This window comes from Panulirus ornatus, chromosome 1, assembly GCF_036320965.1.
Source record: "Panulirus ornatus isolate Po-2019 chromosome 1, ASM3632096v1, whole genome shotgun sequence".
Classification (NCBI taxonomy): domain Eukaryota; kingdom Metazoa; phylum Arthropoda; class Malacostraca; order Decapoda; family Palinuridae; genus Panulirus; species Panulirus ornatus.
Genome location: NC_092224.1, coordinates 93,148,434 through 93,169,900, shown reverse-complemented (window position 1 = coordinate 93,169,900; position 21,467 = coordinate 93,148,434). Strand labels below are relative to the sequence as shown.

The 21,467-nt window shown below is 38.9% G+C and overlaps 1 protein-coding gene across 6 annotated transcripts in view; it reads left to right on the top strand.

The window, feature by feature from the left end:
- The window catches only part of LOC139751036 (fibroblast growth factor receptor 4-like), a 341,174-nt gene extending 319,978 nt beyond the window's left edge, over nucleotides 1-21,196 (top strand). For all 6 annotated transcript variants that reach the window (XM_071666158.1, XM_071666179.1, XM_071666176.1 and 3 more), the window contains 4 exons: nucleotides 514-707; nucleotides 1,259-1,399; nucleotides 7,410-7,515; nucleotides 17,327-21,196. In XM_071666158.1, coding sequence (XP_071522259.1) covers nucleotides 514-707; nucleotides 1,259-1,399; nucleotides 7,410-7,515; nucleotides 17,327-17,416 — 531 coding nt within the window. In that variant the 3' untranslated portion in view covers nucleotides 17,417-21,196. The remainder of the gene's footprint in view (nucleotides 1-513; nucleotides 708-1,258; nucleotides 1,400-7,409; nucleotides 7,516-17,326) is intronic.
- The last annotated feature ends 271 nt before the right edge of the window (nucleotides 21,197-21,467 follow it).

Below are 21,467 nucleotides of genomic sequence, written 5' to 3'. Positions count from 1 at the left end.
TTTGGCAGCGGATGGAACCATGGAAGCGGAAGTGGATCATAGGGTGGGGGAGGGGCGAAAATTCTGGGAGCCTTGAAGAATGTGTGGAAGTCGAGAACATTATCTCGGAAAGCAAAAATGGGTATGTTTGAAGGAATAGTGGTTCCAACAATGTTGTATGGTTGCGAGGCGTGGACTATGGATAGAGTTGTGCGCAGGAGGATGGATGTGCTGGAAATGAGATGTTTGAGGACAATGTGTGGTGTGAGGTGGTTTGATCGAGTAAGTAACGTAAGGGTAAGAGAGATGTGTGGAAATAAAAAGAGCGTGGTTGAGAAAGCAGAAGAGGGTGTTTTGAAAAGGTTTGGTCACATGGAGAGAATGAGTTTATATAATCATTTGACCTTGAATTACTTGAAATCAAAATTTTATTGACAAGATACTTCTGTGCCAAATTTGTTTTTGGTAAATTTACATTATCGTTCTTGGTTTAAGCTCACACTTTAAATCATCAGCTTAATTCTTTCTCTGCAGTGCATTCACCGTGACCTTGCTGCTCGCAATGTTCTAGTCAGTGAAGATCGCATCATGAAAATTGCTGACTTTGGTCTAGCCCGTGATATCCACAGTCAGGATTATTATCGAAAGACAAGTGAGGGTCGCTTACCTGTTAAATGGATGGCACCAGAGGCACTCTTCCACAGAGTATATACTTCGCAGTCTGATGTGTAGGTCTCAGTATTCAAATCCATGTCTTTTGTATGTAATGATAATGTTCACTTAAGTTTTCTTTTCTCTCATGTTTGTTTTTCCTGCTTTAGTGGGATAGCATTAAGAAACAAATAGGTGAGCCTTTTAAAGAAAATCCATGCTAGATATCTTCTTTGTTCCTATTTTAAAAGAATATCACAGTAATGCCAGAGAAAGGAATTTTCAAGCATTCCACTCCCACCCCTCTAAGTTGCCTTTTATGACCCTTGGGAGATACATGGGAAGTTCTCTGTCTTCCTGTCTCCTGGGTAATATCTCATAACATATGTATCATTGGTTTTCACATATTTAATTGAATTTTAAGTTCCATGGATTTTTATAACTGGCATGAGATATACAGCTAGTATGATGAATTATATCAAGTGTTTTGATTTTTTTTTTCAACTTAGTTTAAAGTACCTTTATTTGAAATTCATTATTTCATAAGAGTACCTAATTTGATATGTAACTTTGAAGATACAAGGATTACTTCCTATTTTGCGTGTTGAATGTTAAATTGTTATTACAGGTGGGCATATGGTATCCTATTGTGGGAGATAATGACAATGGGAGGTACACCATACCCAGCTGTACCATCTGTTGAAAAGCTCTTCCAGTTATTGCGAGAAGGACATAGAATGGAAAAACCCTCCAATTGTTCACTCGAAATGTAAGTTTCAATTTTTCATCTCGGTTTATTCACTCCAGCGCTGGGACTTTATGCAAATATTTGTGTGTGTATTTACAAGCACATGTGTACATAAAACAGATTTCAATGTAAGGGCAATTATTGGTTGTAAGATAGGTTTTCCTATCTGTAAAGTATTTTAGGAGATTTTTGTGAGAACAGAAAGCACACAGTAAAGTAAGGGGTCTGATTCTGTATACTTGAATGTGCAAGAGAAAGAGTAACAATTGAAATGTCTCTGTCTGTGAGGCTGTATGTGAGGCACTATGACCTTGCTGCCAGTTTTGTATGGCATTAGTTTGGCCAAGTGAAAACAGAAGCAGTGGCACTGAAAAAGATAGTATGCTGAGTTTTAGGTTATCTCTTCCCCAGAACTTCCTAAAATCATTTTGGAAAATAAAGAAAGCAGCTAAAATGTTGGTGATAGTCTGAGCATTGAAAGAATCAACACCTGTTCACTCATCTCTTTCATTTGTTCTGCCATGTCAGCACACCGTTTTTAGTTCTCTCATAATACTCTTCTTACTTCCACACTTTTCACGTACCCTGTCATTTTTTACTCTGGCAACCCTCCTAACACCAATTATTGTCCTCATACTTTTCTTTCCAATACATCTTATTGTCCTCAAACATTTTTTTCTTTTATGTTGAAGGCTCCAGTCACGAACAAAAGTCCACATCTAGGCTGGGCCATAATTGAAATGTAAAAAGAATTTTTTTTTTTTTTTTTTTTTTTTTTTTTTTTTTTTTTTTTTTTTGCCGGTCTCCCGCATTTGCGAGGTAGCGCAAGGAAACAGACAAAAGAAATGGCCCAACCCACCCCCATACACATGTATATACATACGTCCACACGCAAATATACATACCTACACAGCTTTCCATGGTTTACCCCAGACGCTTCACATGCCCTGATTCAATCCACTGACAGCACGTCAACCCCGGTATACCACATCGCTCCAGTTCACTCTATTCCTTGCCCTCCTTTCACCCTCCTGCATGTTCAGGCCCCGATCACACAAAATCTTTTTCACTCCATCTTTCCACCTCCAATTTGGTCTCCCTCTTCTCCTCGTTCCCTCCACCTCCGACACATATATCCTCTTGGTCAATCTTTCCTCACTCATTCTCTCCATGTGCCCAAACCATTTCAAAACACCCTCTTCTGCTCTCTCAACCACGCTCTTTTTATTTCCACACATCTCTCTTACCCTTACGTTACTTACTCGATCAAACCACCTCACACCGCACATTGTCCTCAAACATCTCATTTCCAGCACATCCATCCTCCTGCGCACCACTCTATCCATAGCCCACGCCTCGCAACCATACAACATTGTTGGAACCACTATTCCTTCAAACATACCCATTTTTGCTTTCCGAGATAATGTTCTCGACTTCCACACATTCTTCAAGGCTCCCAGAATTTTCGCCCCCTCCCCCATCCTATGATCCACTTCTGCTTCCATGGTTCCATCTGCTGCCAGATCCACTCCCAGATATCTAAAACACTTTACTTCCTCCAGTTTTTCTCCATTCAAACTCACCTCCCAATTGACTTGACCCTCAACCCCACTGTACCTAATAACCTTGCTCTTATTCACATTTACTCTTAACTTTCTTCTTTCACACACTTTACCAAACTCAGTCACCAGCTTCTGCAGTTTCTCACATGAATCAGCCACCAGCGCTGTATCATCAGCGAACAACAACTGACTCACTTCCCAAGCTCTCTCATCCCCAACAGACTTCATACTTGCCCCTCTTTCCAAAACTCTTGCATTCACCTCCCTAACAACCCCATCCATAAACAAATTAAACAACCATGGAGACATCACACACCCCTGCCGCAAACCTACATTCACTGAGAACCAATCACTTTCCTCTCTTCCTACACGTACACATGCCTTACATCCTCGATAAAAACTTTTCACTGCTTCTAACAACTTGCCTCCCACACCATATATTCTTAATACCTTCCACAGAGCATCTCTATCAACTCTATCATATGCCTTCTCCAGATCCATAAATGCTACATACAAATCCATTTGCTTTTCTAAGTATTTCTCACATACATTCTTCAAAGCAAACACCTGATCCACACATCCTCTACCACTTCTGAAACCACACTGCTCTTCCCCAATCTGATGCTCTGTACATGCCTTCACCCTCTCAATCAATACCCTCCCATATAATTTACCAGGAATACTCAACAAACTTATACCTCTGTAATTTGAGCACTCACTCTTATCCCCTTATGAAATGAAAAAGAATAGACAATGGAAAGTATTTACAAATTTTGGAGGAAATGAAAAACCTGTCTTCTATTATGTGCCAGGTTGTACTTGTTGGGAAAACATTAGAAGGTAGAGAGTTTCAAAGCTTCAACATGTAGGGAAAGAAGTAGGTATCAAAACAGCCTACTCTTGAGTTGCCGATGGCCAAACAGTAATCATATGATGCAGCAGCTTTCTGAGTATTTTGTTGTCTAGTTAGTGGTGTGGGCAGACAAGCATCCAGCTCTTGGGGGCAAAAACCAAAGTAATGCCTACAGGATAGGCAAAGTGAACCAACATTGCAGCGTAGGGCAAGAGGATCAAGTTTAGAAGTTAGCATGGGACACTTTATAAGTCGGGCCGCTTTCAACTCTGGCAAATAAAGATGCCAAGATAGAGCCACCCCAAATGTGTGAGCTGTACTCCATACAAGGACAAACCAATCCTTTTGTATAAACAGAGCAGCTGTTCAGAAGAAAAGAAGTTTTGACATCTAAACAGGACACCCAGTTTCTTAAAGGCAGACTTAGCTATTCTTAAAATGTGAGGTTTCCAAGAAAGAGCGGATGTTACAGTGATACCAAGTCTGTTCATTGAGTCAAGAGGTGAAATTACAGAACTGTCAAAGGAGAGATGAGAGTTTTGAGGAATTTTTGTTAGAAAGGTGGGTAGAGACAGGGTCTTGGAGGCATTAAACTTAACAAGGTTTTGTGTACCTCTGAGATATCCTGTCCAAGTCTGAGTTTATAGAGGAAGCTGTGTCAAGACGAGATGCAGATCTTGTGAGAGAAGAGGGATCAGAATTGAAGGATATTGATGAATGCAGCATTGAGTTGTCAGCATATCAGGACATTGGATTATTTGTGGAGGAGAGGAATTAGTTGAAAAATAGGGGAAAAAGTGTAGTGTACAGGACAGAACCTTGAGGGACTCCACTGTTGATGGAGAAAGGGTGGGAGTTTGATCCATCATTAACCGTAGAGATAGATCGGCTGGAGAGGGAGCTAGATATGAAGGAGCGAAGTGAGAAAAGGAAGCCAAAAGAAGGGAGCTTAGAGATGAGACCCTGATGCCACACCCTGTCAAAAGCCTTAGATGTGTTCAGGGCAACTACATATGACTTCCCAAAATCTTTCAGGGATGATGATCATACATTAGCAAGATAGGAAAGAAAGTCACCACTGATCTTGCGTTAAGGGAGATGAGGGGGATCAGATACATCTACTCTCCATACTGTTTCATCTAGGGCTCATGACTTGTATCCATACATTACAGTCAAGACTACCATTCCTTCAAACACCTATCTTTGTCCTTACATTCCTCAGTGCACCCTGGACCTTAGCCCCCTCACCCATCCTGTTGCTTACTTCAGGTTCCATGGTTCCATCTATTGCCATTTCCACTCCCAGGTATCTATAACAATATACTTTTTTCATTTTCTGCCCAATAAAACTCGCACTCCAAACAAACTGTCTCTTTCCCCTTCTAAACTTGATAACCTTACTTTAATTCACATTAGTTTTTGACTTTTTGATTACACACACTCACCCAAATTCATAAAGCAGCTTTGCAGTTTCTCACTCAAATCTGTCACCAGAGCCATTTCATCAGCAAACAGAAATTGATTCACCTCCAAAACTCCCTTACTCCCAACAGACTACAGACCTGCCCCTCTTTCTAAGACCGTCTTGTTTATCTCCCTCACCACCCATCTATAAACAGATTAAACATCCATGGTGACATCACTTACCCCTGCTGCAGACCCTTGCTTACTGGAACCACTCACCCTTCTCCGTTTGAAGTAGCACTTGCACCTTATTTTTGCGATAAAAAATCTTTTCTTCTTCAGGTAACTTTCCTCCCACACTAAAGATTTGTAATACCATCCACAAAGCATCTTTGTCAGCTCTTATCGTATGCTTTCTTGAGATCCATGAATACCAAATACAAAGCCATCTGTTTCTCTTAGTATTTCTCACAAAGATTCTTCAGAGCACATACCAAATCCCCTCATCCTGTACTGTAATTACTTTTTTGTGAGCAGCCATTTCATATCTGTAAGTGTTTTGATTGCCTAGGATGGTTTCCTGCTTACACATCAGGGATGTTTCATACCATACCTCTTAATTAACTAGATGGGAATCAAAAGCTTTCTTTATCATTGATTTTCCTGGCATCACCTCTCTGCATTCTCCCTTTGATTTTCCTGGCATCACCTCTCTGCATTCTCCCTTTGATTTTCCTGGCATCACCTCTCTGCATTCTCCCTTTTTCATATGCTGTAATGTTGCTGCTCTCCCTCTGTTCTGTTAAAATTACTTTGGCCAATGTTCTCAAGTGTTCCTTCCCCAAGCTTTGGACATATATTACATGTTTGGCTGCTGCTTCCAACAGTTTCTGTGTGAAGACTGGCCATTCAAAGATTGGCTTTTATGATGTCTTCATCTTTCTTTGGACAGATAAAAAGAGCCATATTTGTTTACACTCAGTATCTAGCTGTCACATGTAATGCACCAAAACCACTGCTCCCTATCCACATCCGGGCCTCACAGACCTTTCCATGGTTTACCCCTGACATTTCACATGCCCTGGTTCAGTCCATTGACAGCACATTGACACCAGTATACCACCCACATCATTCCAATTCACTCTATTCCATGCATGCCTTTCACCCTCCTGAATGCTCAGGCCCTGACCATTCAAAATCTTTTTCGCTCCATCCTTCTAACTGCGATTTGCTCTCCCACTTTTCCTTATTGCCTCCACCTCTGATGTACACACACACAGGGTGGGGGAGGGTGCGAAGGTTCTGGGAGCAATGAGGAATGCATGGAAGGAGAGAGCATTATCTCGGAGAGCAAAAATGGTTACGTTTGAAGGAATAGTAGTTCCAGCTATGGTATATGGTTGCAAGGCATGGGCTATAGATAGGGTTATGCGGAGGACGGTGGATGTGTTGGAAATGAAATGCTTGAGGACAATATGTGGTGTGAGTTTGTTTGATTAAGTAATGAAAGGGTAAGAGAGATGTGTGGAAATAAAAAGAGTATGGTTGAGAGAGCAGAAGAGGTTGTGTTGAAATGGTTTTGACATATGAAGAGAATGAGTGAGGAAAGATTGACAAAGAGTATATATGTGTCATAGGTGGAGGGAACAAGGAGAAGTGGGAGACCAAATTGGAGGTAGAACGATGGGGTGAAAAAGATTTTGAGAGATATGGGCCTAAACATACAGGAGGGTGAGAGGCGTGCAAGTGAATCGGGGGGAGGACATGTGACATGTCTGGTGTAAAGGTGTAAAGGTCCATGGGCCTGGATGTGGATAGGGAGCAGTGGTTTTAGTGCATTACACGTGACAGCTAGAGACTGAGTGTAAACAAATATGGCCCTTTTTGTCCATTTTTCCTGACATTATCTCGCTGAAGCAGGGTTAGTGATGATGTTTCCTGTGGGGTGAGGTAGCGCCAGGAATGGATGAATGCAAGCAAGTATGAATATATGCATGTATATGTATATGTCTTTGTATGTGTATGTATGTATATGTGCGTGTATGGGTGTTTATGTATGTACATGTGAATATGAGTGGATGGGCCATTCTTCGTCTGTTTCCTGGTGCTACATAGTTGATGCAGGAAGCCGATTGCATATAATAAAAAATATAATGTAATTATTATTCATAAGTTCTCTTATTGATTATGTGTATTTCATGTGTTCTTGCAGCTACATGATCATGCGTGAGTGTTGGCACTACCAGCCGACAACGCGTCCAACTTTCAAAGAACTTGTCGAAGACATGGACCGCATTCTCACACTCTCCTTAACTGTAGTAAGTCCATTTTCAGCCAAATTTCAAAGAAAGCATTGCTGTGTTGATAATAGTACTTAGAAATATAAAGAGATGCATTTTGTTGTGAGCATTTATAAGAAGCTCACACATGTTGAGAATTTTTCAGTTGTGATTATTTCAGCCATTGACTTAGTGTCTAATGGCTCACAAGCCTATCTGCTACACACTTTAAACTACACATTAAGAATAAAGAAAAGCTTTGGAATGAAGATTTCAACATGTGTAGGCAGTCCATTTAACTGAAAATCCCATTATCTCTATTATTTACAGCTTTATCTTTTTTTTCTTTTTTTTTTTCTGTCTCCCGCGTTTGCGAGGTAGCGCAAGGAAACAGACGAAAGAAATGGCCCAACCCACCCCCATACACATGTATATACATACGTCCACACACGCAAATATACATACCTACACAGCTTTCCATGGTTTACCCCAGACGCTTCACATGCCTTGATTCAATCCACTGACAGCACGTCAACCCCGGTATACCACATCGCTCCAATTCACTCTATTCCTTGCCCTCCTTTCACCCTCCTGCATGTTCAGGCCCCGATCACACAAAATCTTTTTCACTCCATCTTTCCACCTTCAATTTGGTCTCCCTCTTCTCCTCGTTCCCTCCACCTCCGACACATATATCCTCTTGGTCAATCTTTCCTCACTCATTCTCTCCATGTGCCCAAAGCATTTCAAAACACCCTCTTCTGCTCTCTCAACCACGCTCTTTTTATTTCCACACATCTCTCTTACCCTTACGTTACTTACTCGATCAAACCACCTCACACCACACATTGTCCTCAAACATCTCATTTCCAGCACATCCATCCTCCTGCGCACAACTCTATCCATAGCCCACGCCTCGCAACCATACAACATTGTTGGAACCACTATTCCTTCAAACATACCCATTTTTGCTTTCCGAGATAATGTTCTCGACTTCCACACATTCTTCAAGGCTCCCAGAATTTTCGCCCCCTCCCCCACCCTATGATCCACTTCCGCTTCCATGGTTCCATCCGCTGCCAGATCCACTCCCAGATATCTAAAACACTTCACTTCCTCCAGTTTTTCTCCATTCAAACTCGCCTCCCAATTGACTTGACCCTCAACCCTACTGTACCTAATAACCTTGCTCTTATTCACATTTACTCTTAACTTTCTTCTTTCACACACTTTACCAAACTCAGTCACCAGCTTCTGCAGTTTCTCACATGAATCAGCCACCAGCGCTGTATCATCAGCGAACAACAACTGACTCACTTCCCAAGCTCTCTCATCCCCAACAGACTTCATACTTGCCCCTCTTTCCAAAACTCTTGCATTCACCTCCCTAACAACCCCATCCATAAACAAATTAAACAACCATGGAGACCTCACACACCCCTGCCGCAAACCTACATTCACTGAGAACCAATCACTTTCCTCTCTTCCTACACGTACACATGCCTTACATCCTCGATAAAAACTTTTCACTGCTTCTAACAACTTGCCTCCCACACCATATATTCTTAATACCTTCCACAGAGCATCTCTATCAACTCTATCATATGCCTTCTCCAGATCCATAAATGCTCCATACAAATCCATTTGCTTTTCTAAGTATTTCTCACATACATTCTTCAAAGCAAACACCTGATCCACACATCCTCTACCACTTCTGAAACCACACTGCTCTTCCCCAATCTGATGCTCTGTACATGCCTTCACCCTCTCAATCAATACCCTCCCATATAATTTACCAGGAATACTCAACAAACTTATACCTCTGTAATATTTGTGAATATTCTGGAGGGTCAACCATCCTCTAGTCTTCATCTCTTTACTGACTGTGTGGGCAGAAGATACCTTGATGGATTTCACTCTTATCTTTTGGACTCACAGTATCATCAGAAATTGTTGAGATTTCACCAGTCTTCCCATAAAAGATACCATGATCAAGGAAAGAAGAATATAAAGGAATGCAAAAAGAAACAGACAGGATCTTTTACATGTTGTGTGTGACAGTGTAAGAGGTCAGACACATGAAGCTTTGTTAGGAGATAGTAGAAAAACAAATAAGTAACCAAGGGGAAATGCCTGTGAGCTTTTGCTTTCAACTGCTCTTGTTGTCATTCCATATGTTAACAGTCCAGTTGAAGAAAAATTCTTATCCTCATTTAAAGTAAGATGTTAGCATACAGGTTGTATCCATTACTGTGGATGATGATTAAACTTTTTATGATTGTTAACCACATCATGATATGTTATACAGGGGGTGACGTGCTCTCAGAGGATTGAACCAGGGCATGTGAAGTCAGCTGAGGATATCACAGAAAGGTCTGTGGGGCCTAGTTGTGGGTAGTAGGTTTTGGTTTGATGTGTTACATTTGACACCGGGAGAAAAATGAGCGAATGATGCCTTTTCTTCTTCCGTTCCCAGTCCTACCTTCGTAATGTGGGAAACAGTAAGCAATTATGAAAGAAAGAAAAATAGGAATAATATTGAATTGCTTCTTAAATCAACATTGTTGAAATACTAGATGGTTTTCTGTACCTGTCCTCAATCACCTCTTAACCTACTCTTTTCTTAGCTAAGTATGTTTAGGTCATCCAGATGGCTTTCGTAGGATTGTTTTATTTTTCTGATGAGGAATCATCTTTGTAGTGCAACCAAATCTGAATTTGATGCAGTAGAATTCAAGTTTCTTACACTTGAATTCCAGTGCTCTAACTAAGACTGGAGAGGACCTGGAGAAAGTGCAATGCTTTTAGGAATGTGGGTAGACTTATCAGCAGATGGAGCCTTGGGAGTTGAAATGAATCATATGATTGGAGAGATGGCTAAGGTCGTAGATGCTTTAAAGAGTATGTAGAAAGAGAGGTCATTGGGTGGTGGGGTAAAGATGAGTATTTTTGACAGTGTTGTCTTGAATACAAAAGAAAGGAAGAGGATGGATGCAATAGAAATGAAATGGAATGACACTTTAAGAGAAGTATATGATTTTAAGCACACTTTGATAGAGAGAGCTGATCAAGATGTATTGAACAGGGGTGGGCATATGGAAAGTATGTGTGAAGAAAGACTGACTTATGCTTTGGGGTAATGATGTGTGAACATTGAGGAGGACGAGAGGTATGCATGCTTTGGATAAAATGAATTGGATTGATGTGGTATATGGTTGGGGTGGGGAGGAACATGCTATCAGCAGCCTGAACCAAGGCATATGAAGCAGTCATAGTAAACCATGAAATAGTCTTTGAAGCCTGGTGGTTAATGGTAGGCTTTGGTTTTAGTACATTATGCATGGCAGCTAGAGTTGCTGTGTACAAATAAGTCTTTTGTTTGTTTATTCCTGACACTTTCTCACGAAAGTGGGATAGGCAGTTAGGTAAAGAAAAATTGAAAAAAACAATTAATCTCACTTCATATGGGTTTTGTCTCAATAGCATACAATACCAAGATATGCTGTACTGCATAATGTGCTTTTAGAATGAGGAATTAGTTTTATGAGTAAGGTATTTCTTAAGCCAATGACATTACATCATCAGACATATCATATTGATTGACACTGCTTGTTTTCCTAAAGATTTTTTTTTTTAAATTTGATATCACCAATATCTTTGTAAGTCCATTGACTGTGGCTGCTGTATGCCTTCAGTGCAGCATTTTTCAAAAAGTTTACTAGAAATGCATCCTGATTTTTTAATCTAATCATTTGAATGAGCCTTTTCTCGCTTTGTTTGGTGAACTTACCAGATGAATATATGTTCAGGCTTCAGCATTGCCAGGTATATGATGCATTCCTCTTAATGGCATGATGTATACATATCTCGCTGTGAAATCATGTTACAGTTTCCAATGATATTTTATTAATTTATTTGTTCATTATACTTAATCACTGTTTCCTGCGCTAGCGAGGTAGCATCAAGAACAGAGAACCGAGCCTTTGAGGGAAAATCCTTACTTGCCCCCTTTGTTCCTTCTTTTGGAAAAGTAAAAACTGGAGGGGAGGATTTGCAGTGGATCTAAGTGAAAGTTTGACCACGGCAGTTTAAATTGTTATGGCTGAGGTGATGATGAGAGAGGTAAATGTAAAGGTCTTTGTGATAGGGGTGAGTGTGCAGTCTTTAGGATTTGAGGGGACCTGGGAAGTATGGCATTTGTTGTTTGCTGATTACACACCAGTAGTGGCAGAATTGTGAGAATTTGCAGAAGTTGGTGTTTGAATTTGAGGGAGCGTGCGAAAGGAAGAAGTTAAGAGTAATTGTAGATAAAAGCAAAGTTATTGGGTTTAGTGGTGCAGAGAAAAAGGTTAAGTGGTTGTGAGTTTGGTTGGAGAAAATTTAGAGGAAATGGAGTGTTTTAGATACCTGGAATTGGACATGGCAGCAAGTGGAATCATGGAATTAGAAGTCAGTCAGAGGTTGGGGGATGGGCAATGGTTCTGGGAGCATTGAGAAATATGTGGAAAGAGAAGTTTATATCTGGAAGGGTGAAAATGGGTATGTTTGAGGGTATAGTAGTCCTAGCAGTGTTGTATGGATGCATGATATGGGCTTTAGATGAGAATGTGTGTATGTATAGGAAATCACATGTTTGAGAACGGTTTGATAAGTAAGTAATAAAGAGTTCAGAGATATTTATGAAGTGAGTTTGTGGCAGGGGTGTGTGATGTCTCCATGGTTGTTTAATTTGTTTATGGATGGGGTTGTTAGGGAGGTGAATGCAAAAGTTTTGGAAATAGGGGTAAGTATGCAGTCTGTTGTGGATGAGAGAGCTTGGGAAGTGAGTCAGTTGTTGTTCGCTGATTAGTGTGAGAAACTGCAGAAGCTGGTGACTGAGTTTGGTAAAGTGTGTGAAAGAAGAAAGCTGAGAGTAAATGTGAATAAGAGCAAGGTTATTAGGTACAGTAGGGTTGAGAGACAAGTCAGTTGGGAGGTAGGTTTGAATGGAGAAAAACTTGAGGAAGTGAAGTGTTTTAGATATCTGGGAGTGGATTTAGCAGCGGATGGAACCATGGAAGTGGAAGTTAATCATAGGGTGGGGAAGGGGGCGAAAGCTCTGGGAGCGTTGAAGAATCTGTGGAAGTCGAGAACATTATCTCGGAAAGCAAAAATGGGTATGTTTGAAGGAATAGTGGTTCCAACAATGTTATATGGTTGCGAGGTGTGGGCTATGGATAGAGTTGTGCGGAGGAGGGTGGATGTGCTGGAAATGAGATGTTTGAGGACAATATGTGGTGTGAGTTGGTTTGATCTAGTAAGTAATAATAGGGATAAGAGAGATGTGTGGTAATAAAAAGAGTGTGGTTGAGAGAGCAGAAGAGGGTGTGTTGAAATGGTTTGGTCACATGGAGAGAATGAGAGCGGAAAGATTGACTAAGAGGATGTATGTGTCAGAGGTGGAGGGAACGAGAAGTGGGAGACCAAATTGGAGGTGGAAAGATGGAGTGAAAAAGATTTTGAGTGATCGAAGCCTGAACATGCAGGAGGGTGAAAGGCGTGCAAGGAATAGAGTGAATTGGAACGATGTGGTATACCAGGGTCGACGTGCTGTCAGTGGATTGAACCAGGGCATGTGAAGCATCTGGGGTAAACCATGGAAAGGTCTGTGGGGCCTGGATGTGGAAAGGGAGCTGTGGTTTTGGTGCATTATTACATGACAGCTAGAGACTGAATGTGAACGAAAGTGGCCTTTGTTGTCTTTTCCTAGCGCTACCTCGTGCACATTTGGGGGAGGGGGTGGTTATTTTCATGTGTGGCAGGATGGCGATTGGAATGAATAAAGGCAGACAGTATGAATTATGTGCATGTGTATATATGTATATGTCTGTGTGTGTATATATATGTATACGTTGAGAGGTATAGGTATGTATATTTGCGTGTGTGGATGTGTATGTATATACATGTGTATGTGGGTGGGTTGGGCCATTCTTTCGTCTGTTTCCTTGCGCTACCTCGCTAACGCGGGAGACAGCGACAAAGCAAAATAGATAAATAAATAAAATAAGAAGAGTATAGTTGAGAGAGATAAAGAGGGTGTGCAAAATTGGTTTGAACATAAGGAGAGAATGAGTGAGGGAGGAAAGGATGACAAAGAGGATGTGTGTGTCAAAAGAAGGGAAAAGGGGGAGACCAGGTTGGAGATGGAAGGACGGAGAGAAAATGATTTTGAGTAATTGGATCCAAAACATACAGAAGGATGAAGGGCATGCACAGGTTAGAGTGAGTTGGAGTGATGTGGTATACTGGGGCGACATGCTGTCTGTGTATTGAACCAGGGCACATAAAGGAGTGGGGTGGACACAAAAAGGTCTGTGGGGCCTTGTTGTGGTTTAGGTACATTACACATGACAGCTAAAAAATGGATGTAAAAGAATTTGGCCCTTCTTTGTCTGTTCCTGGCACTAACATGCTAACACATAAAATGATGAAAAGGTATGAAAAAAATGGTTATTTATGTTCATTCATTGTTACCTTGGGATCATTCTCTATGAAAGAGTCCTGGTGTTAGCCAGGATCTCTCCAAAGGCTCCTGCATCCTAAGGTTGTGCTACTTTCAGGGAAATCCAGAACACTTTGTAGTGAGAAGTTCTTTGACAAGACTGTACTTCCAGTGATTTAGCCTCGCACCAAGGTGACTTTTCACTTCTAGTATAACCATGTGCAAACAAAGTCCACTGACACCAGATTATGTATGTGGATCTATGTACATTTTCTTTTAAATGCCCTTGACCACATATGGCACATCAGCAGTCAGAATTCTCATATGTTCAGTTTTTACTTTTATCATAATTTGTTTATTGTTTGTCAGCAGTTTCCAAAAATCCATCACATACAAGCGTATGAAGGCTGTAGCTCAACCCAAGGTAAAGATTTTTTTTAAACTCCACAGATACAGAAAAGTATTTTGAATGAGGGACTAAGCTTCTTATGACATAACACAACACATCTCATAGACTGACACTATACAGCACTTGTTGACATTTGCATGGAAACAATAGTTGACACAGATAACAATTATTAAGCAATACTATTACTGTATAAATGAAAAGTTCATAAGCCTTTGATTCTGTAAGGGCTATCTAGAGATGAGTTGTGGATAAAATTTTGTGATTTTCTGTATCAAGTGGTGTTGGAGGAAACATGGCAAGATGTAATTTTATATGGAGATGATTTATTATATGTATTTTACCAAATGATAATTCTTTATATAAATGATAGTCATATACTTCTTAGGATCCATAGGAGCAGAACAATGCAGGTGCTATATGTATAAAACATATAAGCAGGGAGAGTAGGCAAGGGTTTCTAGGTAGTAGTATGAGCTTATGAGGATATTTACGAAATGTTTGATGTGTAAGTTACTGTAGTAGTATGAGTTAATGAAGGAATTTACAAAATGTATGATGTGAAAGGTACTGCAATAAGTATGAGTTTATGATGGTATTTATAGAACTTAAAGTGAGATTACAAAGCCCAGATGGTTGTAAAAGAGACAGGATTCATTACGGGCACAGTTATAAAGGAATTAGTATAAAGTTTTGCATTCTGTAAGGATAATAGGATTGTTATTGAAAGTGAGAAGAGTTAACAGAAAGAGCAAAGTAGCACTTCAAGAAAGTTCATTACTCACAGTAGGTTTGGTTGTGTAAAGCTTGTCAGCCTGGCTTATTTATGCCAGGGAAATACCACCCTATGAAATATAGGGGATGATGTGAGGGATAATGATTTTAGTTTGGACATAAAATTGTCGGAGCTTTGTGGAAAGTGAAAATTTAAATAGCCCTAGTGTTAAAGGATGTGGTGAAGCTCACTGTGTTGTATGTTTGTTAAGTAAGGGTCTTTGATAGGGTGACTGGTAGTGTGTAAATATTGTTTGTGGATTCTTTATAAGAATGGTTTATTGTTGGAGTTATATGAGTAAAAGAATGACGAACTTGCAGTGGGATTTTGATGTGTATATAAATTGAGAATCAGAGATAGCATGGATGCAAAGGAAGAAAGACTTCACAGAAGAAGGCCAATGAGAGCCTCTGAAAAACTGGAATAAAGTCTCAAGATATATTTAGATAGTATATTTTATGGAACCCAGCTGAAGAGTTGCAGTAAGTGCATGATATCTGAGGTTAGGGAACATAGATCATTAGCCTGCCATCTTACAGTTTAGCTTAACAGAGCTACCCACTTTACTAGCAATGTTTTATTTTTCCAAATGGGTGCCTTCATGCTGGCTTGTGTCACCTATAACAGTGAATATTATTTTTTCACTACATATATCTTGTGATGTTTAATTAGAATTAAAAGTAAGACTGTTGTTTTGGTTGCTTGCATAATAGGACAACACCTATAGATGCTCTTTTATTAGTGGTTCTATGATCATATTTATAGTAAAACCTATTTTATTTTATTTCTTTATGTTGAAGGTTCCAGGCAAGGACTAAAGTCCACATCAAGGCTGGGCCTTGATTGAAACTCAGAGAGAATTATGAAATGGAAAAAGAAAATACAAGGGAAAGTATTTACGAATTTTTGAGAAAGTGAAAGACCTGTCTTTTGAAATGTTATTGGGAAAGGCATGAGAAGGTAGAGAGTTCCAAAGCTTCGACATGTAGGGAAAGAAGCTGATATCAAAACAGCCCACCCTTGAGTTGCTGTGGTCTAGCTAGTGGTTTGGCCACACATGCAACCAGCTGTTAGGAGCAAAAACCAGAGTAATGTCTATAGAAGAGGTAAAGTGAACCAATATTGCAGCGTCGGACACGTTACCCTGGGACAGTTTATAAGTCAAACCGCATTCAGTTCAACTCTGTCAAGTAAGGATGCAGAGCTAGAATCACCCAAATTGTGAGAGCAGTACTCCATACAAGGACGAATCAATCCCTTGTATAAATGGAGCAACTGTCCAGAAGAAAAGTTTTGACACCGAAACAAGTCACCCAGTAATGTGGGGTATCCAAGAACGAGTGGATGTTACAGCAATACCAAGTATGTTCATTGAGTCAAGAGGTGGAATTACAGACCCGTCAAAGAATAGGCAACAGTTGTGAGGAGTTTTCGATAGAGAGATGGATAGAAATTAGGCCTTGGAGGCATTAAAATTAAGGTTTTGAGTACCCCACTGGGATATTCTATCAGAGTTTATTGAAGCTGTGTCAAGACAAGATGCATATATTTTGTGATGTTTGATTAGGATTAGAAGTAAGACTGTTGCTTTGGTTGTTTGCATAATAGGGAACACTTATAGTTGCTCTTGTATTCGTGGTTCTATGGCCATATTTACTTTTGAACCCATTTAATGATATGCACATTACTTAATTTGAAACACTTCCAAGAATGATAATTTCTTATTCTTACGTGTTGGTTCCTGCCCTGAACTTTTTTTTCCGTTTGCCCTCTTGTACTCTTTCCCTTGCATGTATCTGTTGAAGAGATGCTATTTTTTTTTTCACGTATTTCTCAGTACAAGCAAGGTTACTGCCTCATTTGTTTAGGAGCCAAACCACATGGAAATCCTTGTGTAAATATGTAGTGTAGCTATTTGGCTTATAAAATTACAAGTTATTGTCTTGAATTGAATGCAAGATGTTTACTAAAATACTCAGCATGCACAGCTTCCTGTGAATATAGAATAGGCATCTGTCCTAAAGATGGAAATAAGACCCCTTAAAATTTGAGCAGAAAATTAATTGATTATATATGCATTAGACTACTTTTGGTTCAGGAAAAGGGGCTCATGTTAAAAGGTAAGAGGTGAAAATTCTTTTAGAGTCAAGAGTAGAATTCTTTTTAACTTTGCTGTTTTTTCCATCAGGAATACTTGGACCCATCCATGCCTCAGTTGGACACCCCACCCAGCAGTTGTGATTCATCTCTTACTTCAGATGCTTTCACACCATACTGAGCTTCTCATGCAGCATTATCACTGTCACATTTAGCAATACTGAATGTAGTACCAGTCATTTGTAGATTCCATTGATGATGCCACCATGAGTGGACGTGAAGTAACAAGGAAAAATTTAGGTGCAGCCATCGTAAGATGAACAGCAGTGAGCCACACCAAAGTGTTAATGAAGTGTAAAACAAATTTTTTAGTGTAGAGGGATGATCACAGACCTGTGACTCTAATGAATTTGAAGTTTGGCTGTGGTTTCATTTGTAAGCAGTGAAATTTGATTATATATATATATATATATATATATATATATATATATATATATATATATATTTAAATGGAAATGTTCAAGTCAGAACAGAAAATTGGAAATGTGCATTTTCGTTCACTGAGGAAAAAAATTCATTGTTATTTATCTAAGCTGTGCTTGAGAAAAGACACTGCCATCAATTCTTCAAGAAAGGAAATAAGAGAGACTTGTTATTCTTTGTGAATCACACCTGCAGTCACATGAAAGTGGTGGGTTACTATTAATCCAAGTCTGGACTGTATGATAATTGTAGTGAAGTGCACCTGATAAGAAGTTCAGTTTTTCTACATTGATATGTATTCATACATTACTAGATTCTGTTAAGTGAATGCTGAACATGATTTGATTAAAAATTAATCAAGCATTTTCTTTTTATCAGTATTTATGTCTGTGTGATTTGTAAATCTGTAATATGTATATTTACAAAAATGCAAATATTTCTGTACTTAAGTTGTCTATTGGTGAATTTTACTGTACAAGCTATTATTATATAGTGATCTTAATGTGCCATTGACCTGGTAAGCATGAGTGCCATGTTTTGGGAAAAATGTTAGGTTTCCTAGGTACTGTGCAACAAAATATTTGTTGCATTAATGTCGTAAATTTAGTCACTTTGAGATGTTTTAAAACAAGTGCCATATGAATAATCTAGTACTCTTTACAACATTCTAGTACATTTAACAAGCTCTTTAGATGCACCTGAAGTACAGTAGTAGTTCTCTCAGGGTTATCAGGCTTTTAGAAATGAGATTGTAAAGGATGATAGTATAATGTAAGATGGTCAGTGTGTGCCAGAGTGCTGTGGGTGCATTTAAATTTAAATGAGCTTGCATATCGTTGTGCTAGAAATGTAATTCAGGGATAACACAGGGTCAAATCAGTTGTCCATATATGTAATTATTTAGTTATTTATTCATGATAATGAAGACAAGGAGTAGTTTTTGTAAGTGTGCATGAACATAGCCTGTCTACACCAAGGCTGCAAGGATAACAGGGCACTTAAGGTAAACTGAAAGATGTAAATTTTTAGTGAAGTGTCCTGTTACAGATAAGAAATCAAGTGTAGGGATGAGGAATGTGGAAAAGTTTTCCTATTTTCAAATGATTATTGGTCTTATGTATTGTAGTAAAGTTTCATTTACTGATTTTAAACTGAACTCTAGTAGATGTACAAATAAAGGAGGGTTTTTCCTGCTCATTAAGAAGTAAAAGTTATTGTAAAGGATTTTGCTCCATGAATACTGAGGAAGTTCTTTTTTGATATAACCCAAGTCAGAGTCAGTTGTATTCACTAATTATATGTAAGAGTCTGTTATGGTGCTAATAGTGATTAGTTACACTGAAAGACATCAAAATAGCATAAGTGAGAGGAGTGCTCTTATGCTAATTCTTTTTATCTGTTTTAAGAGACTGATGTGAATCTTGCACTTGGGGATATTTTTGTAAAAACTTGTATATAGAAACTGTTGTAATAATTTGCTTATGTATCATATATAAAAAAGGAGCATTTTGAAGTAAATCTTATAAACAAATTTGAGAGAAGCACAAAAATTTTGTAATTAAAGAAGAAAAAGTCATGGTACTTAACCCATTCTGTGCATTACCCCTTTCTTATTGTGGCAGGGGGAAACAAAAATATGAATAATTATTTTGGCCAAATAACCTTTGGAAAAGTATAAAATCCCTTTAACGTCTTTGACACACTGAAGAACCCAAATAAAGATAAAAACATAATACCACCTATACCCTGTGGAGACAGTCACAAACTCAGCCCAGGTGAGGGTGTAGGAGTGGTGGGGTGATGCAGTTGTCTACATTGTGCCCACTGATAGAAAAAGTAGCATGTCTAGAGCCCTGTATTACATGTGTACGAACCAAAATCCTGTAACCACATGAATACAATCAGGTGGCAATGGACGGGAAAACAGAGACCTTTATACAGGTAATCTCAGGATATCCCATGCACCGTTTTTAGACTATATTTCGCTGTTGCTTGCTCTTAGTAAGTTTTCACGGAATGGGTTAATATCTTTGACATATCAATTTTTCACGAGTACAGTTATAAGATTTAGTGTAATTGATGTGAATTTATGATATCACTATAGTTTGTGGCCCCAACTTCATAAATTTTGGTTGAATGTTAAAATATTCTTTAATGAGGAAAATCACCGAGGAGGAACATGGAAAGTACACAGCATTGTCAAAGGCCACAAATCGTGATGCTGATTACATACAAAACCATTTTAAAGGGAGTTGTCATAGTTTTTAGAAGGGTGCTGATTGTGCTCTAGCTCCCACAAGTTCTCATGTACTAGTCATCCACTGTTCACCTGTGCCGTGCATGGAGGGAGTCTCACTGCCTGATTATCCTTTAAGCCCAGTTTTTCTTACTTGAAATTTCAGCTCTTATTTTTGGATGGTTTAGAATGATTGGATTACTTTTCATATTCATTTTTGCCTGTCATAGATTCGTTTATTATCGTAGTAGGTGATCATAATAGGGTTGGATTTGGAAATGGGAATCCTTCCCCTGTAAAAAATCATTCCTGTTGTCAGATTATTTAGTCCACTGTATTTCTCAAAATTCCAGGAAGCTCTTGCATCCTCAATGCTGTAAACTTTCTTGTTTCACCAAGCAAAACTTGCCATAGTCAAGGGCACAGGAGGCATCTTTGTCAAGTTGTTTATCAGAGAGATTCATAATGAAAGACGGGTTCTTGGTTTACAGTTTGTTACAGCAAGTTCATGTATTCTTGATCCATGGATGCTTTTGCATTTATCCAATGGGTTCTTGTGAAGTGAAATTCATATTTTGACAAAGATTTTCTAATGATTTTATCTTCAATAGTCTAATACTGATATTCAGACAAGACAAAGATGATGTAAGTGGAGAGACCCATGCACAGCACAGTGTTTCATGTGCCAAGTGTTGAGTGATGCCAAAGGCTTACATTTATGTTTGTGTCATTACTGGAAGCTTCTGTTTAGGTAGCCAGTGTATTGACCAAATACAACTAACGTTTTCATCTTTCTTTACACTCATCTATGTATTTTTTTTTATTTAAAATAGCTTACATATCTTATTTGATACTGATGCTTCGGAACATGATAGTCATTAACTTTTAATTTACTGTAAGAATGGAAAGCAGAATGAAACATTTCATACCAAAATAGTGTTAAGATATCTGCTATCAAAGTGTAACAGGTAAATTGTGGCAGTGTTTTCTTGATCAGCAAGTTCAGTGGAGAAATGTGTCTTATTTATTACAGGGATAGGTTAGGCAGTTTCATACAGTAACTGAATGCATCTTTAATCACAAACAGGTTTTATTTCATGGATTACTTGTAGATGTATTTTAGTTGCTTGTCCCATTCATGTAGATATTTGATCAAGAGATGGTGGCTTTAGTTTTATAACAAAGTGTATACATGTAAACACACACATGTAATATCATACATGAAATAAATTGTTGTTGTCATTTGTATTTCCTATTATCTTCATATATTTAGCATGGAGACAATTGAATATAGTTCTCTGACTACAACTGAAAATTGCTTGATCTTTTTTAGAGGATATTGGAAAGTAAAACCCATATTGAATATAAGCGAGTTTTTGGATAAGATTTCAAAAACCTATGGATTTAAGGGCGGTATAGAGGGTGCTCAGATGTAGGAAGATGCTAAGGAACATGTTTCCCTGTGAAACTCCCAAAAAAACATAGCCAGTACCAGCATCACAAATTAATTGTA